At 38.3% G+C, this 20,000-nt stretch overlaps 1 protein-coding gene across 1 annotated transcript in view; it reads left to right on the top strand.

Moving 5' to 3' along the window:
- The window catches only part of syt7a (synaptotagmin VIIa), a 124,688-nt gene that overhangs the window by 42,171 nt on the left and 62,517 nt on the right, over positions 1-20,000 (top strand). The window contains exon 2 of the mRNA XM_079602805.1: positions 13,391-13,494. Coding sequence (XP_079458931.1) covers positions 13,391-13,494 — 104 coding nt within the window. The remainder of the gene's footprint in view (positions 1-13,390; positions 13,495-20,000) is intronic.

The following is a 20,000-nucleotide window of genomic DNA, read 5'->3' as shown; positions in this document are numbered from 1 at the left end:
TTTTTAAAATGGCCTTTTCTAGGATTGGGAAAGTCTTGATTAAAATCTTGCAAATTGTGGAAAAGTCATTGTAAGTTTCTAGTTATGCTTTGCTCTAAATTATTTACAATTATTATTATATTATTCTATTTTATTTTTATATTTTCAGTTTAAGTCATTTTTTAATGGACTTTTGTCATTTTTATAAGTAGTTTTTAAAATGCCTATTTAGCTTTCTTTTTTCAGTTTTAGTTTTAATAATTTTAGTACTTCAACTTTAACATATTTCTGTTTTTCAGCTTGTAGAATATTTATGTATATTTCGAAATTCTTAATAGTTTTAGTTTACAATAACATTGGGCTAAATGTTGCTCTAAAGACTAAAACTTGCTTCAAAACTATTTTTGTGTTCTTTTTTTTTTGTCTGTTTCCCCCCCCCCCAAGATTGACAGGGCAACACCAAATATGGGCATGACATGTAAATGTGGGCGGCCTTAATGTATCCAATCTCATTTCTGCAAATTATGGTATTTTTTTGCCATTTACAGTTTGTTTTCATAGTACGATGAACTCTTTTATTCAAGAATTCACATTCAACCTATTTCACATTCACAGAACCCTTAAAACCTCAGACGAAGACGTTACACAGAAGCGGTTTCTCTTTTAAATCAGATCTATGTAATAACTGCTCTGAATGGAGGATGTTCAGCAGGAAGTGGCGGATCTGTTTTTGTTGCAGAACATCATCATCCGTTTCATTTACTGCCGCCCATCCAGCGCTGCTGTAGTTCCATAATTCTCTCTCTCTCTCACACACACACACACACACACACACACACACACACACACACACACACACACACACACACACACACACACACACACACACACACACAAACACAAACACGGCATTAAAGCTGTCCGTCAAGCGCTGGTACGATCACACATGGGATGTTTGGGTCACGTGACTAGCCGGGAAACAGATTAAATTACCGTGTCCATGACAACCAGCCAATAGAAGCAAGCAGGAGCATCACGTTCCAGAACGGCCACAAGAGGAAACTAGTTTTAAAGGGCCAAATAAAAAATAGAGATATCCAGACCCCTTCTGTTAAAGCAGCCGTCTTGGAATTAATTAATATTCCTGTGAGCCCGCAGCACGGGTCTAGTTATTTCATTTAGGTGTTTTAATTTAAGATTATACTCGTTTAATAACCACCACAGTGGTCAGAGATGTGTTACGCAACATTCTGTCACATGAATTGCGTTTGTTTTTGTCCTGAAGCAAAACTCCGTGTCCGCTCACGGTCCAGTGTTCCGGTTCAGCGACTCGAGCATCAGATGCTCATATTAAACTTGATAAAAGAGGAACAATGGGCACACGTACAACCAACGCATGTCGTGGAATAGGTCAAAGCAATGGCCTGTTTGTCTGAGTCTGTTCTTGATGCGGTGCGAAGGGGTCGAAATGCATTATGGGTGATGTTAATAACACGAATGTTTTCTTTTGCTTGGTAAGTATTATGATTATTTTAGCTCGGGTTAGGATTTGAAACAAACCTCTAAAACTACTAATACTACTAGTATCATTTTGATCTGAATACGCTTCTGTTCAAAAGTTTGGGGTTGGTATGATTTTTTTTGTTTGTTTGATCATTTATTTGATTAAACATCAATAATATTGTGAAATATTATTACAATTTAAAATAACTTTTCTATTTGATTATATATTTTTTCCTGTGATGCCAAAGCAAATGGTCAAATTTTTTGTGCTGCATATTTTTGTATGAAACGGTGATACATTTCTTTCATGAATTTAGAAATCTTTTGTAAAATTATACGTTTTTACTGTCACCTTTGTTCAATTTAATACATCCTTTGCTGAAAATAATAATAATATATATATATATATATTTTATTTTTTTTAAGTTAAACGGTATGTGTTTATTCAAATAAGCGAAAACAATTATATATCTAATATAAACTAATGATTTAAAAAAAAATGTAAACACCTATATCTGCTGGTAAGGATAAGCTGCTGTTGTTTTTGCACATTTCTAGAGCTACAGACATAAATCAAATATTCCATTACAACAAGTTACAAGTCACAAATCTGATTTTAACAGTAGTATTTTACTCACACTGAATGTGCTCAGATGCACTAGCCCTCGAGAGACATACCAGTGAAAAACAAGAAACGGTTGATTTGTGAGGAGAGCAATCACATGTTTATTTTCTAAAATCAAACTACAACTGAACTACAACTAAAAATTGCAATAAACCAAGGTCAACACAACAGCCACTTAAATGTTTACAGACACTCAACTACTCAAAAGAGACACAAGTAAACCAATATCCTTCAAATAGGCTTCTTCAGTAAAACTGTCAAAATTAAAGGTTTCGTCTAGCCTGGGAAAACCCAGACCACTTCCGGCAAATTTAGATTTGCTCTGCAAGTGGGTCTGGCAAAGAGCCCATTGAAACCCATTTCCAATCCGTCGAAATCGCGGCACCAATCAGAAACGTTGGGGCGGGCTTTACACGATGACGACAGAGCAGAGACGGTGACGCAGATTTTGTACATTACAGAGATGGATGCCGCCGTGGAACATCACAACATCACTCGTTCGAATCAGGTATCGCGTCTGTTTCAAGCGATTTAAAATGGTCATTTTCGTTAACACAGAGAATTGCTGAGAGTCTCGAGATGTTTCTCCGTCGCTCTGCATACGTCATGTCATTCATCGCTCTGATTGGTTTTAGATCTATCCGACGTCCGTTGGTGACGCCCCTGTGGAAATGAATTGTCTATGGAGCTTTGCCAGACCCTAACTCAGTTACAACTGAGAGTGGTCTGGGTTTTCCCAGGCTAGGTTTCGTCCTCATCTCATATGAAACACCTGTGATTCATATTCATAACTATCTGTTAATGCACTGGCATTCGTGCAAAGTAGCCTTGCTGACAAGTTTGTCTGAGCAAGGGCACAATGCACAACATATAGTAGCTTTTGATTATAGTACAGTGTACTTAATAAAAAAATGTAGTAATGTCGTGAGTAAAAGTTGCTAATATCTTTGATATACTCATTTAAAGTGGTGGTTTATTTATGATTTCACTTTTCTAACTTTAATTAGTGTGTAATGTTGCTGTTTGAGCATAAACAACATCTGCAAAGTTATGACGCTCAAAGTTCAAAGCAAAGGAAGGTATTTGCTTTTAAAGAAAAGGACTACAACAAACGGCTGGTCGGGACTACACCACATTCCTCCCGGTTTAATGACATCAGCAAGCCTACAATGCACATAAGCCCCGCCCCCGGGAACACAGTCCATGTTGAGAAGAGGAAGAGTTGTTGTAGTCGAGTACATTTGTGAGTCAGCTCAAACTTTAGCATCCATCTTTTCACATGCAATAGGAAGTCACTCTGTGTGCATCTCACAACAGTTCCTATACGAGCGATTTATAGATTATCATGACAGAATATGCTAATTGAAGATAGTTAACTCCACATCAGCAACATAAATTCATCAACTAACCATTCAGAGACGTCCTGTTGCTTCTACGTGTTGTCACTTTTTCTTGAGTCTCTCCATCTTTGTCTGACTCCGTTTTAACATTAAAGACAGAACAGTTTCTGTCATTTTAGTGTATCTGCGTGAGGTAATTGCAGCTTCTAACACACACGCACGCGCTCTTGAAACCCCGCCCTCTGCTGCAGCTCATTTGCATTTAAAGGGCCAGGCACAAAACGGTGGGTTTTGGCAAACCCTCTAAAAGTGACAACTTTAACATACTATATAAAAATATCTGTGAGGAATTTTGTGCTAAGAGGAATTTTGTGCTAAGACACACACACACACACACACACACACACACACACACAAACACACACACACACACACACACACACACACACACACACACACACACACTGGGGACATCAGATATTTATTTTACATCTTGTGAAAAGGGCATTTTACCACCCCTTTAAACTACAAAGTAACTATTTATTTACTCAAATACTTTACACCACTGCTTTACTAAGTCATTAGACTTACGATTTTTGGCTGGCAGGTGATAAAATTAGAACAATGTTGATAAAGGTACGCTTATAAAATCACATTTAGAGGCTTTAGAGGCCAGCAAACACCCGCCTAGACGTGCGCCACTCACATTTAAAAAAAAAAAAAGGTTTATTATTGTATTATTTTTGGCCTTTTTATGTTTAAGTGCCACAAGTGCTCAGTAAGTTGGAGCGTGTGCACTAACGCTTTGAATATTTAAGAGGAACAAGCAGATTATATAAGAGCGTCACTGCTAAGTGCTCTGGATGCTAACTTCTCTTTTCAGCTCGAGAGTTTCACCTTCTCACACACATCTCTCGCTCTCTTTCTCTCTCTAAGTGTAATTTGCTTCATTATCAAATCCTTTAGTCAGATAAAATGAATCAGCACGGCAAATTGAAATATCATATGACCCACACAAATGACAGAGAGAGAGAGATGGAGCTTTAACTCAGGCAGAACGATTTTTTTGTGCACGCATATCATACATTTATTTATTATTTTTACCCCAGAGTTCCACTTTTAACTTTTTTATTTTATATGGTTGAAACGTAAAAGTTTTTCATGACCATTTTTTTGTGTGTAAACTATAAGCATTTAGCCATAGCACCCAAATTGGACCAATTTTTGGAGGATTTAAAAGCTGAAATGTAATTCTTCTGCTCAAACTTGTGTATTATTTGAACTGTAAAGTTTAAAGCAACACCAAGTAGTTTTTCAACCTTCATAATATAGTTCCAAGACTCTTGTGATGGTACATCGACTTACTATAGGTTGAATGACACGTCTGCCATAGCCTGACGGGGTCTGTGTCGCTTTTACTGGCACTACGGAGCTTCGGGGTTCGGGTAGTAACCCGAGCACACGAAGAACTACAATATTCGACTGCTTTACGGCATACCTCACTTCCCCCACCACCCCCCACTTCCTCAAATTCGGACGTGAGAGCCCAAATAGCGTTTGTTTGCCGGCTGGTATAGGGTCTGTATGTTGTTGTCACGGCCGAAGCAGCAACTAAACCGAAGGAGGTAGAGGTTTTGTCGGAGGAGACTAGGAAGAGAAAAAGGGAGAGTGATAAAATCAAAGTCCAGACGAGGATCAATATTGGTCCAGCGTTCGCTCGCTGGTGTGATATAAGTAACTTCAAATATTTTAAAATCTAGCAATATATGTTTTGTATATTTTTAAACATATTTAACACACACACACACACACACACACACACACACACACACACACACACACACACACACACACACACACACACACATACACATGAATAACCATTTACATTGTAAGTGTTTTCCTGTAACCCAAGTTTTTGCTCTTCTTATTTAAAGAAATGAGGGATGAATTGAATTTTTTTTGTGGTAATCAACATTATGCCACAAATGCTTTTGATTTACTACTGAACCTGGAATAATCCCGTAAGATTTTCATATATAGGCTAAAAAATAAATAAATTTTTTTTTATTATCTTGCTTTGTCCATTGTGAGTGACAAACTTAGTAGGCAGTATAAAGGCATATAAAGTATGCATCATAATGTGCACAGCACATGATAGAATAATGAATAACGGTACGACACCTGCTGACGCTCTTATTTCAGTGACATAAACGTGACGGTACGCAGCGACACACACATGACCATCGTGTCAGAGTTCAAAGTGTCCTGGACCGCTGTCAGATATCCTCAACGGGAACATCTGCGCTCACATCAGATCCGTTCACCTCTCTCACACACACAGGAGTGTGTGTGTCCAGTGACAAACTGCCTTCATGAAGCTGGAACACGTCAGCACGGTTCAGTGTCGCTCGCGCCTACCCACAATCCCTCTGACGCCGTTCATACTCGACTCTACAGAGACGTCCAGGTTCATTTAAGATTCATAAACAAAATTAAATAACAATGTTTTGATTAGGGCTGCACGATAATGGTTAAATTTGATTATTTTGCTCTAAAATTATAATTACGATTAATGTCAGGTTAGAAATTCCTTTTTTTTCATTTTTTTTCCCCACATTTCATCAGAATTATTGCACAGATCGAAAGAACGTCAACTCTCATGCTTTATTTGACCTCATCTTTCCTGATGTATTATATTTATCATATACATTATAAAAACTGGTACAAGAAGAAGCTGAACCAGTGAAAATCCTAATAATGTGAAAAGTAACATATGTATTGCAACTGTGCGAAAGTGAATTACAGGCACAGTACCGGTATAAACATGAATATCTATTGGTTCAATATGTATCACTTGACTAAAGTTTAGGTCATTGTTTTCAAATACCTTTGTTTTCACAGGCCACACTACAACGTTAAAACAACGTTTTCAATAGAGAGCGTTTTCAAAAAGCTTTGTTTTCGTTGCTAAAAACGCAGTCTCGGTGTGGACGCCCGGAAAGCCAAAACACGGAGAAAAACAAGCGTTTTCAAACAAAAACATATCAGGCCTTGTCCACACTGAAAACGTACCACCCTAGTCTAATAATAAGACGTACTGAAACTAAACTGCGATGTAGACTCATTTACACATCAACAACAGCTATTTTTGACTCGTCTGGTCATGGTGAGGTAATAAGGAGGAAGTATAGAGTAGGTAATAATATTCCTAAAGAGCATAAAAGCAGTATGACGTTGTTATCAGGAGCTTTAATGCAGCGCTCTGTGAACTCGTACTATACTGCCAGTAAATCATTAAGAGTCAATCAGGGGAACTAATAGATGTTTGTGTGTGTGTGTGTGTGTGTGTGTGTGTGTGTGTGTGACTCTAATGCACTTGAGCTCTAATCATCTTCTCATACCTCTGATAAGACTAATACACTCAGGATCTCTCTCACACACACACACACACACACACACACATTTGTTGTAGAGATTGTTGTAGAAGAAACAATTGTGATATTAAAAAGCTCTTGTTTGAGGTGTTTATTTCCCGTGGCTTTTCCTATTACGCTTTTACACTGTGAAGCTTGGCATTTCTTCGAATAAGCTGTGAGATTCTTTCGAGGGCGGAGAGCGAGTTATTGTCTGTTTTATACGGCCCGTCTGTGATTGGTGCAGATTCACAGTCTGTGAGGGTTCTGTAATATTACAGCTGGACTTTTTCTCAATATTTTACAGATCATAATCGCATAAAGCGGACAGGCGGTGACCCTCTGAGAGGAGCGTTATCTTCAGACGGAAAACAATAACCAAACTTCTCCTTATCGCCCATGCACCGTCTGTCTCGTTCTGCTAACTGCACATTATTTAGATGAACAAATGCGTGTGTGTCCTTCACCGGGGACCGTTTCTCTGGTTTAGATTTGATCACCCGTGTTCCTCTCCTGACCGGAGGCGCAGACGTTCCTTCATCCTCCCGTTCCTCTCTTCCGCTCCCCGTGTTCCTCTCACTGACACACACTCTGATAAAAGACACAGATAATACTGTGTGTGTGTGTGTGTGTGTGTGTGTGTGTGTGTCTATGTCTATGTCTATGTCTGTGTGTATATTTTTGTGTATGTATGTGTATGTATGTGTGTGTGTGTGTGTGTGTGTGTGTGTGTGTGTGTATATATGTATGTAGGCCTATGTGTATGTGTGTGTGTCTATGTCTGTGTGTATCTTTTTGTGTATGTATGTATGTGTGTGTGTGTGTGTGTGTGTGTGTGTATTGTGTGTGTGTGCGTGCGTGTTTGAGTGTGTGTGAGTGTGTGTATATGTGTGTGTGTGTGTGTGCGGGTGTGTGCGGGTGCGTGCGTGTGGATGTGTGTGTGTGTTTGAGAGAGAGAGAGAGAGAGAGAGAGACACAAACGTATAGTCCACTGCTTATGTCTTTCTCAGATAAAGGTGAAGGTTGTTTTTTGATGAAGACCAAGGCCACAGGTTTATAGTCTGACACCAGATGTCAAACCACACTCAAACTGAATCTGTTCATGAAACCTGTTACTGTAGCTCAACTTGCACAACTTCATGCATCCAATAACCAGGGACACACAATGAATACCATTTAAAAATATATATTTTAGTAAAGGAGTGGTATAATGCCCTTTTCACAAGGTGTAAAATAAGGCTGTTTACACGGAAACGATCTGAAGAGAAAACGCAAAAGTGGCGTTGCGTTATCACTTTTTAGCGTTTTTAAGCCCCAAAAACGCTGTCGCCGTGTAAACGAAAGGCACATCCGATAAAATATTTTTACGTTTTCACCCGCGAGCGTTCTCGTGTAAACAGGGCCTAAGTCTCTGATGTTCCCAGAGTGTGTGTGTGTGAAGTTTTAGCTCAAAACACCCCACAGATATTTTTATATAGCATGTTAAAGTTGTCACTTTTTGAGGGTTAGCAAAAACGCAGAGTTTTGTGTCTGTCCCTTTAAATGCAAATTAAACGCGGCACAGGGGGCGGAGCTTCAACAGCTTGCACTCACACAGACATGCACTGAAAATTTCAAAAACATTTAGCCTTTAATGTTCAAACTGGAGTCAGACAATGATGGAGAGACTCAAGAAGAAGTGACAACATGTGGACAACATTTCTGGTTAGTTGATGAATTTATGTAGTTTATGTGTAGTTATCTTCTAGTCATTGATTAGCATATTCCGTCATGATTTATGTAAATTCTAGGTTTAGTGATGTCACTAACCCGGGAGGAATGTCGTGTAGTCCCGACCAGCCGTTTGTTGTAGTCCTTAAAATGCTATTTCTTTAAAATAAAATATCTCCCTTTGCTTTGAACTTTGAGCGTTGTAACTTTGCAGATGTTGTTTATGATCAAACAGCAACATTACACACTAACTAAAGTTAGAAATGTCATAATCATATTCATAATCATATTAAACCACCTCTTTAGTAATTAAATATACATATTTACTTAATTATAATTATTATAATCCGTAAATGTAACAGTGTAAATAGTTTGTAAAAAAAATCTCATATTAAAAAAAATGTTGCATTGATTATTAATTGAACTACTCATTGTTTGACATTAACTTTTTTGCTCACCAGTCACTGTTGCTAGTGGTTTTCCAAAGTTACTAGCCACTCCGCATTTTCACTGGCCACAATTTTGACATCGATACCATGGGGGAAAATACAATATAGATATTTTTAATATTATCTCATAATTTGGGTCACTTGGGTCACTGCTGTCACTTTAAGACCCGGCACACGGATCCATTATACAGTTAGACATGCGTTTTCTTTCTCAACTGTTTATGTTTATGCCCTGTAACAGCAGCAATATTCATCCGGAGCAAATTAAACGAGTGAGTGAGGAGAGGCGGGTTTGTGTGTCACTTGCTGTTGGAGAGATGAGAGAGCAGCTCGTATCTTGCATCTATTCTGAAGAAAATGAGTATTGTAGTGTTGACTAGGAGTGACTGCATTACACGCCACTGCTGAAGTACACCCGGTTGGCGGGTGTTATGTCAAGCCCTGTATATACTGTATATATATATATATATATATATATATAAATACATATAAATATAAATACCCCATCCATTTTGGGCTCTGCTTAAAATGGTTTATGTGCAAATCTCATTTTATTTGTGAATCAGTTTTCTATTTGTAAATCAATGTAGACTGACCCCGTAAATGATCTGCCTTGTCACTGCAGAGTCAGTTTAGGATCCTTAACATGCAAGAAATATGTGTTACTGCTCGATGCTTTACAGAGTCACGTCTGCCGTTCTGCTCTTGTGTTGAGTACATGTGAATGCAGGTTGTTTTGTGGAGTGTGTGTTGATCTGCTCTGGTCCTCATCAGCTGTTTCTGCAGGGAAGTGTCTGTGTGTCTCATCTCTGTGGAGTTTACTCACTCCTCACTCCTGCCAGCCGTCCAGCGTGAGTCTCTGCTTGGCAGAACACACCATTAGTTCTGAATGGCCGTCAGTGGAGAAAGATACTTGTTGTGTCCTCCAGAACGTGTAGTAAAGCTATCCAGGCGCTAACGGGATCACGCTAACTCGACAAACCACTTAGTCAGGCTACACATTACGTAATGCATATAACTTTTAAATAACAGTATATAAAACAGTATGAAATATGAATTTTTAGATGTTTCAATCAATGGTATGCATATATAAACTATATTGTCAATATAATAATGTTAATAATATATAATACATTATATAATAGCCTATTATATATATATAATTATGTAATGAAATATAATAAAATATTAATAACAATTCATATCATGTTATCATGTTGTTGTGGGACTCAAAAAGGATATATATATATATATAATTTTTTTTGTGAAGTTTTTTTTTAAAAGTTTTTTTAGTTTTAACCTATAATATTTAATATTTTAAATGTATTTATTTAATTATTTTAATCATGACCAGAAATTAATATTTTTTTGTATTAAATATATTTATTTTTAATATTAACAACAATTAATATAATATTTAATTATATAAATATGTATATATTGTGTTAATAATCAAATTAAATAAAAAACAATAATATATATATATATCGTCAATGTCAACAGCAATATTAATATTATATAATAAAAAAAAATTTAAATGTGTAAATAATATTAATAATATAATATATTTTAATAAATAAAATACTAATATATCATGTATATATTTGTGTCAATAATAATATTAAATAATAAATGGTGTAATATATAGGCCTATAATTATGTAATAATATGTAATAAAATAATAATAACAATACATATTATGTAATCATCTTGTATGACTTGGTAAAGAAATGTAAAATAACTGTAGTTGTCACTTCTGATTAATTTGCCACACTTGAACTGAAATGTGAAGTCATGTGCATTGCATTGTGGGATGCATTTTATTGTGCACTGCATTTTAATAAACCATATTAAATATGGGCAACCATATTCCATGCATGCAGAAAATTCACATTCTGTGCACTGTGCATACTAAATACTGTAAAAAGTAGTATGCCAGGACGCCTTTCCAAACACTCGCCTTTACTTAGCAAAATGTATTATTTGTACAGATTTCCTGATGGTGTGTGTCGCGTGGATCTGTTCCAGAAACTGATTTCACTGCAGTTCATAAAGTCATCTGAGGTGTTTGTAGAATAAGTCAGCTGGCGTTTCATAATAATGTTTTGTACTATTCGTATGTGTGGGAGTGTGTCTGTAAGAAAGAGATAGAGAAGACACAATCCAAGAGAGAGAGAGAGAGAGAGAGAGAGAGAGAGAGAGAGAGAGAGAGAGAGAGAGAGAGAGAGAGAGAGAGAGAGAGAGAGAGAGAGAGAGAGAGAGAGAGAGAGAGAGAGAGAGAGACATTTCACATCCACAGTTTAGTGTGTTTTCCTGTATTGATGTCACCTTCTGTCAACCTAATAGCACATAAATGATAATTAAAAAAACCAAAGTATGTGGGCTCCTCAAGATGTCTGAATGTAGATAAAAATATAAACACAAGTGACGTTTATTTGAAAGAAAGATAGCTTAAGAAAAATACATTTGATAGGAACATATTTGTATGGTTTAAAACAACAGATGTTGGTGTTCATGTTGTGTTTGTTTGTGGTTAGTGGAACATTTTCATAGTTAATGTTGTGAACTACAACTGTGGATCCTCTGAGGACACCTGTGTGTGTGCGTGCGTGCGTGTGTGCCTGCCTGCCTGCGTGCCTGCGTGTGTGTGTGCGTGCGTGCGTGCGTGTGTGTGTGTTTGTGCGTGCGTGCGTGCGTGCGTGCGTGTGTGCGTGCGTGCGTGCGTGAACATATGCACTAAAAATCACCAGTTGTATTTTCCCCAAAAAATTATATTCATAAGATGAGGTCATGAGGAACAAAAGCTCTTTCTGATGGTTTGGTTCTACTTTCATTTCACAAGGTTGTGCTGGAACAGCAGATCAAAGAGCCTGTGTACTATATGGACACACACACACACACACACACTGACTGCATGAGTGCATCATGCTTTGTCCCTTCAGTTCACAGGGGAGATCAATCTTAAACGTTTATCACTCTTTACTCCCGTCCCCTCGACTATCCATCCATCCCTCCATCTCCTCCCTACACCTCCATCAGCAGATGTGTCCATTCATCATATTTTGTCAGGTTCATTCCTGTCTTTCTCTCTCTCCGTGTCTTGTTCTGTCTGTCTCTCTTCGTCTCACATCTGCAGCCATCAGAATTGATCTACTGAATGCATGTTATTATACACGAAACTCTACGCAATGATTTCCGTTATTATTATTATTATGTAAGCTAGCAAGCTTGATTTCATGTGTCATTGTCATAGTCAATGTAAACGTGTGAATTCAAGAGCAAAGCCCTAAAAAAATGGCCCTGTTTGGTATTTAGATGTGTTTTGGTCGATCGGATCACAAGTAGACGAGGGAGACACATTCCCGTTTACACCTGGTGTTTTAATCCGTCTCTTTTGTCCACTTTTAACCACTTCTGTCCTGATTTCTTCGAGGTGAGGGTCTAGGGCCTCCCCCCCAGATGTTTCGATCTAATGCATGAACGTGACCAGAGACGACGGAAAAACACATTTTAATTTCTGTTCTGAGAGCCACATTCAAAGCAAACTTGGGTCTTCAGTCGACAAAGTTTAAATCCCGTCTGGCTAGTGCGCTTGACGCTTCCCATAACGGGATCTAATGCTTTCAAAGCTAGCTTGTATTGCAAGGCTCTCTGAAATTGCCTACCCTACCTTTAATGAAGGTCTGTTGGACTATTTTAAGCCAATGCTGGCTCTATGTAGATATTGTAGTAGTGATTTAATTTGACAGCAGTGACAAACAATGTGAAGCTTATGGTAAACACTATTGTTACCTGGCTGTCAGCGGTGAACGCTGCTCCGCTCGATCTGACGGCCGTGAGGAGGGATGTAGAGGAGATGCTCGGGCGCTCGCACAGAATTAGATCTTAATGCAGTTTTTGGGCGCACACTTAATGGAGAATTGATGCCATGGGCCAAATTTAAATAATAACTCAAATATAAAATTAGAGAGACCAAAAGGGCAGGAGCTTGAGCAGCGGATTGAAATCTGCGTCATACTTGCATATAGTACTGCATGTTTTTGGGCTCAACTCATCTCACGCTTTATATCTGAAGAAAATCACAGTTAGCGAGAGGTATTCATTTAAACAATGTAATAATTTAAAGCATTGCAGAAAGAATGAGCTCGTTGAAGTAACGAATCAATTAACTTGACATCTTTCCCTCTCCAAATGTCTTTTTTCTCCTCTTTCTGATTTCGCTCTTCAGTCACATTTGCTCCCATCGTGAAAGCTATTGATCCTTCTTTAGGACTTCAGAGACTTCATAAACTCTGGTCAGTGTAAATGTCAGACTGTTCCCCGTCCTCTCAGATATTCACTATGTGTGTGTGTGTGTGTGTGTTGCAGGCTCCTTCTCTTTGAGCGTGCTGCTGGTGTCGTTGGCGGTGACCGTGTGTGGCGTTTGGCTGGTTGTTCTCTGCGGCGTCTGTAAATGGTGTCAACGGAAGCTGGTGAGTTACACACTACACTTTAAGACGATCCTGTACATGCTTTATGTTTGTACAACTGGGCTGCACTTTTATAATGCGCTGACCTAACGTTTGGATGCACATTTGTTTAGCTTGAATTTTTCTGGCCTTTCTATGCATGAAAAAGGTTTCCAAAGTTTATATCAGTGTCAGTGTTTCTGAACTCCCTGAACACGCCTCCATTGTAGTCTTGAGCTTCTTCCCGGGAACGAACACGTCACAATATTCCTCAATAATTCATACGCAGAATAAAGGGGCGGGGCCTGCTTGAGTTAGTTAGTAGTGTGTCGAAACTGGAGGTTATGGAAAGGGGCGGGGCATTTCTCAAACATGCTCTAAGCGGTTGACCAATCACAACACACTGATCCAGCCGACCAATCAGAGCACAGTGTGCTTTTCAGAAGGAGGGGCTTCATAGAGACAGGAACTAAACAGGGGTGCGTTTCCCGAAAGCATCGTTAGCCAACTATGGTCGCAAGTTCCGTCGTTATCAGCATAGTTCAACGATTTGGTGTTTCCCGAAACCATCGTTCCAACGAACGTTCGCAAACAGCATCGCAAACTTGTGTGGTTGGAACGAGAGCTCTCGAGCTGTGGTTAGAACTTTCTAGTTTACATGAGATGTAGACTGAATAAATCCTTATCTTTAGCAAAATAAGCAGGCTGACATTAAGTACAACCCGTGTTTTTTATTTAGAATACATACAAATTTACGTCTTCTAGTTTGTCAAGAGATTTAAAGAACCGTTTTTGAAGACTGCGCATGTGCGAACGTGCTCTACTATGTAAGAACGAGCCAAATAGTGAGTCTGGTAATAAAGCAAAATAACTGAGAAAAATTAGAAATGGTCTTCAGATGCCATGTCTGTAACTTACATGACAAAATCTAGCGTTAATTCGATCTCAAACAGATTAATTAAAATAAGTTATTAGTCCACCACGTGCGAGACGTCATAAACCAACGTGGTTGAACGATGCTTTGCGACATACGGTTTCGGGAAACAGTCGTGACTTGACTAGCTAGTTGATTTCTCCAACGATGCATCGTACTATGGTAGTTAAGCAGCGAGCGATATAGTTGTACGGGAAACGCATCCCAGAGCGTTACTGACAGACTGGGAAGGGAGGAGCTGCAACAATAGAGAATATGGGAAAAATAATGAACATTCAAGCATGAAAACCTATTCTAGTAGAGCCCCAAAAGAACATCAAGACTTTGTAAAAGGCCTTAATAGATCCTCTATAATGGAGGTCTCACTTAGTATCAACTTTCTCTCAGATGTTTCTCCTCAAAACAAAATACAAACGAGTAAATAGAAGACCAACATTAATAGCACTGAGCTATAAAATGAATGTGGATAGAAGCTCCGATAATTTGGTCTTTGATGAGAAATATTTTAGAGATGTCTTTTGATTGCACGTATCTTGGCAAATCTGAGTAAAGTTGGAGACATTGTTAAGCTCTATTGTGAGATGTGTGTTTCCTCTGAAACATCTGAGAAGCAAGAGACTGCTTTCCGTTAGGTCTCATTGCTGTCTAGGAGAAACGATAAAAAATTCATGAAATAATGAGGAGGTGGTCTCCATACCGATTAATCGATGTAAAGGCTAATTGATTAGGATGGTCACGCGGCTCATTAGACAGATGGAGTGGAACCGCGCCGCACGGCTCTTAACTGACCCGTTTATTTGGCTCGTATTCGTGAGTCAAAGCTAATTGATTCCCGATATGTGGCATACAGTGCATGTACGATGGTGTGTGAACCCCAGAGAGGGAGACGGCCTTATAAAGAATGCATGTGCTTGTGTTTGCATGTGTTTGCATGCATGTGTTGTGATCTGGCAACCACCAGAACACACTAGCATTCTGCCAGCGAGTTTTGTGCAGGCAAGCACCACTCACCTCTTCTAAATGTATTTCAGTTTATTGTATTTTGATGGGTTGGTCATGGTCACATTTGCTAGTGTTTAATATCACACGTACTGTAAGCAGCCAAAAGGGTTTTCTCCAGGCTGAAAACAACGACTTATAATTTCATCCTCACGGCCACTGATCAGACTTTTAAATGGCAGCGCTGATTGGAACAACCTTGAGTGACCTGAATGGTGTTTCAAAGTAAAAAACCATTTCCCTTTTATTCCACCAGAAGCTAAATACTTAATTGGTAGATCTCACACGGACACAGAATCGTAAATATCCTCAAACACAACTGTATGTAATCTTTGACCTCATTCCCAGAAGACTGACCACAGGCCATCACAGCTGGTGTCATGAGGTCATTGAGCTCATATATGCCCTCTGAACCTGTGCGTGTGTGTGTGTGTTTTGGTTAGTGAGTGTGTGCACATGCATACTAACAAGCATACATTGCACTTTATGCGTATGGTTTGCACACTGGGACCAGCTTGGGATGCTGGTTGCTGGTGGACCAGCATATGTTGTAGGGTTGGGCCGATAGACGATATCATTGTCCATCGCGATGGCTGACAGACATCACGATGTTGAGCCGATGTTGACAAATGTTTCCATGGTGACGCGTCATGCACGTGGTTCACCACAGCCAAAATAGCGTTGTGTGTCAGATCTATTTATTTCTTGCTTACCATGCCATCAACTATCTTCTATTCCGATTCTCAAATACGTGTAAGTGAGTGTGTTTTATCGTTTAAGTTTAAAACCTTTATAAATGATCTTGATCGGTAACGTGAGATGGGCGCCGCCATGTTTGTGTGCGCCACAGAACAGAGATTCCTGTCTGTTGGATTTATTACAGTACGTGAATTCATCGGTTTCTCTCGAAATACATGAAAGTAAGTGGCCGGTGAACTGGTAGAAGAATAGAGTAAACTTTATAGTTACTTACACTGTGTATCTGATATGAATAAAACGTCGGCAAATGTATTTGAATCTGGATTGTTATTGCTGCTTCCATAAACACCATTGTGTATTTTACAAACTATAAATGTGTTGTTTTGCTATAAATGATATGCATTGAAATGTCTGAAACCTAAAATAAACATTATGTGGTTAAAAACACTGAAAAGTTGTGATATATGACAAGCGCTGAGCGCGTCCGTCTCTGGCGCACGAAAGCACAGTTTGAATGCCAAATTGATAGACATCGCCCAACCCATAATCTTTTGGATGCTTCTATGATCCCAGCAAAACTCATGTATGTGTTACATATCACGCTTCTTAGTGTGTGTTCATAGTTAAAGACCAAGACAATTTTCCAAATTAATTTTAATGAATTATTTAATTTTAAAAAAGCATGTTGCTGGTTACATGTTTACACAGTAAAATCCAAACACTGCTCAGTTTTCATATGGTCTCAATCTATAGATTAAAGAATAAAAGTAACACTGGATCAATGCTGCGGTTAGTTAAATAAAGTAGATTCACTCTACAAGTGATGATTGAGCATTAGTGATGAACACCTGTGGTCAACAAGCAGAATCACTGAAGATAAGAGGAACAACAAGAGCAGAACCAAAGAGAAGAGATGAGCAGAAACACAACAACTACAACTTACTTACAGCCTTAGATGAAATCAACTGCCAATACGATCTATATCTCACCAGAGGATGATTAAACAACCCCAAAAACAGCATTGCCATAGTCTGTTTGAAGTCACCATTATGATGATTCGTGTTCCCTTTAGTTGGGCACTTGATCATTGACTTTGGTTGAATTATTTCCCTTTCAGCAATTGTTGAAAGTGCGTGCTATCACTATTTTCAACAAATATTTTATGCTCCTGACTGCAATGACATACTCTACTATGTGCACTTTTTGAAATGAGTGACTGACAGCTGGAATTTGACATGTGACTTTCAAAATAGGCATGAAAGTCTTTAAAAAAAGAAACTGCTTATGATTATGCTTTTATTAGACCAGCATAAACCAGCCTGTGTGTGTGTGTGTGTGTGTGTGTGTGTGTGTGTGTGTGTGTGTGTGTGTGTGTGTGTGTGTGTGTGTGTGTGTGCGCGTGTGTGTGTGCTTGAGGGAGAGAATTTCGATGTGTGTTTACTTTGCTATACTTTGGAGACCTTCTTTCGGGGATGCTCTCAAAGGTAAAAAAAAAAAAGAGTCATAAATTAAGTAAATGGTGTTAATTTATTTGCTTATATGCTTAGTCTGTAGTTATGAAGTCGACAGCAGACGTTGTGCGCCAGAGAAACAAGCGCGCAGCCATCTTTAGAATTTTGAGTTTGAACTTCGGTTATTGCGGTAGCTCGGTACTTTGATGGCATCGATGTCGAAGAGTAATTAGCTGGTGAAGTGGATTTTCTTATTAATGAAGTTATCATGAGCATTGTAAGTAGACCGGGAAGTTTTTAAAACGAGCAGTTCGTAGGATCTTACCTTCAGAACAAAAGCGAGTGCAGCGCTGGAAAGGGGCGGGGCTACAGAAGCTCTATAATATGTCGTCTCCCTGCTGAAAAAATACGTCTTAGCTGGTTTAAGGTGGTCTTAGCTGGTTTAAGGTGATCTTAGCTGGTTTAAGGTGGTCTTAGCTGGTTTAAGGTGATCTTAGCTGGTTTAAGGTGGTCTTAGCTGGTTTAAGGTGATCTTAGCTGGTTTAAGGTGGTCTTAGCTGATTTAAGGTGGTCTCCCAGCTTGGTCATGGTTGTGTTCAGTTGGTCTAGCTTTGAAAATCTCTCTAAAACCAGCGAGCAGACCATATTTATGTTAAAATTGCTGTCTATGGCCAGAAAACCATCTTAGACTGATTAATGGCGATTGCTACCTAAATGTGTGTTTTGTGCTCAGAACTCTTTGTGACTTTGTGTTCATTAGCTTTAACAGGAAATGACCTCAGTTCAGCAGGAAGCTGCTCCTGTCTCTGCCTCATTACACTCAGACGGGTCACCTTTGCAAGTAACATTAAGTTAAATTGAGCGGCTAGTTGGATGTGCGTTAAAATGAAGACAAACAGCATGTTACCAGAGTGTGTGAGTGTGTGTGTGTGTGTGTGTGTGTATATAAATATTGTATATTGTGCACACACACACACACACACACACACACACACATACTCTCACACACTCTGGTAACATGCTGTTTGTCTTCATTTTAACACACACACACATATTATATATTTACAAACTTTTATGTTAGATTCATAAAAGATTCCCAATTAATCGATTTGACAGCACAAGTTTGTATTAATATTTTGAATGAGTATATTTGTAATATTTTCAATTTCCCTATTTAAAGAAAAATTATTTGTATGTGCTTTTGTCGTTTTTTATTACAATTTAGGTTGACTTTAATTTGATTTCAGTGTTCTCTAGTTTGTTTTAGTTACATTTTAGATTTAATTTAATTCCAGTAATTAATTTTAGTGCTTCACCTGCAAATTTATTTCAGTTAGTTTCCAATGCAACATTACAGATTTTCAGATGTTCATACAGTAAATGTGAAAGCTTGGGCTGATCTGTGTACTGTAGGTCCGCTGGGTGGATGAAGTTGCCGGTCCGCATGGAGCGATCGGGTTGCGTCTTCTACAGGAAGAGTTTCAGACAGACGAGTGTAATGAGAGTGAGACATAGATACATCATACACTGTTCATTCAAGGACAAACGGGACAACCGAATTATTAATGGCTTTTTTTGCGCTCAATATTTTCATATTCTGCTGTCTGTCGTATTTCGATCTGTTTCAGGCACATTTTACGCCTGCTAGACATTCCCACGGGAGCATTTCATTACTCAAAGGTTGTTTTTTAATAGCTCAGGAGATATAGTTATGTTTTATTCAAGTAACTTCATCTCAGATGTGTCTACTAGTTTAGAAAATCAATAGACTTGTACAGTATATAGCATGTTGAGATCATATTGAGTTCATATTGAGAACTTTGACTTTTGATTGAGGGCTTTGGAATTGTGGTGATTCTATGAAGTTATAGAATTATAGAATATTATATGCCTTTTATGTAAATCTGCTACACTGTTAAAAAGTTCCCATTGATTTACAATTATTTATGAGTTTCATATTCTCACTATATCATACTGGCGTATGTATCAAATATGATACTCTACAAAATGCACATGCAGACTTTTTTTTTCCATATGTATTTTCATTGAATTGTGCTGATAAATTTCTTCATTCCATTGTTTTATTATGCAGCAATGGCAGGCGTTTGTTAGAGATGTAACCGTTGACCAGCCTGTGACCTGCTTTTTGAACACAGCCCATTTACTCTTCCTCAAAGACTCGTTAAGAACCTCTATAGATGTACTAATCAGCACTGGCCTTTAATTAGTGCTCGTGTGTCTGTTTCAGAGACCCAGACAGAGACTGCAGAAACTTTTTGGAGCTCTGATTTTGGAGCACTTGAAAGCTTGAACCCATCAGTAATAATGTTAATTAAACTAATCAGCAATAGTTAATTTATTGAGTTGTATAATTTCCAGTTTCTTGTATAGTTAGTGTTGTAAAGAAAAAAGTTATTTTAATTAGCAATTTAATGTGTAAAAAGTAA

This window comes from Phoxinus phoxinus (genome assembly GCF_949152265.1).
Source record: "Phoxinus phoxinus genome assembly, chromosome: 25".
NCBI classification, from domain to species: domain Eukaryota; kingdom Metazoa; phylum Chordata; class Actinopteri; order Cypriniformes; family Leuciscidae; genus Phoxinus; species Phoxinus phoxinus.
Note: the sequence above shows the minus strand (reverse complement) of the source record. Positions and strands in the feature narration are given on the sequence as shown.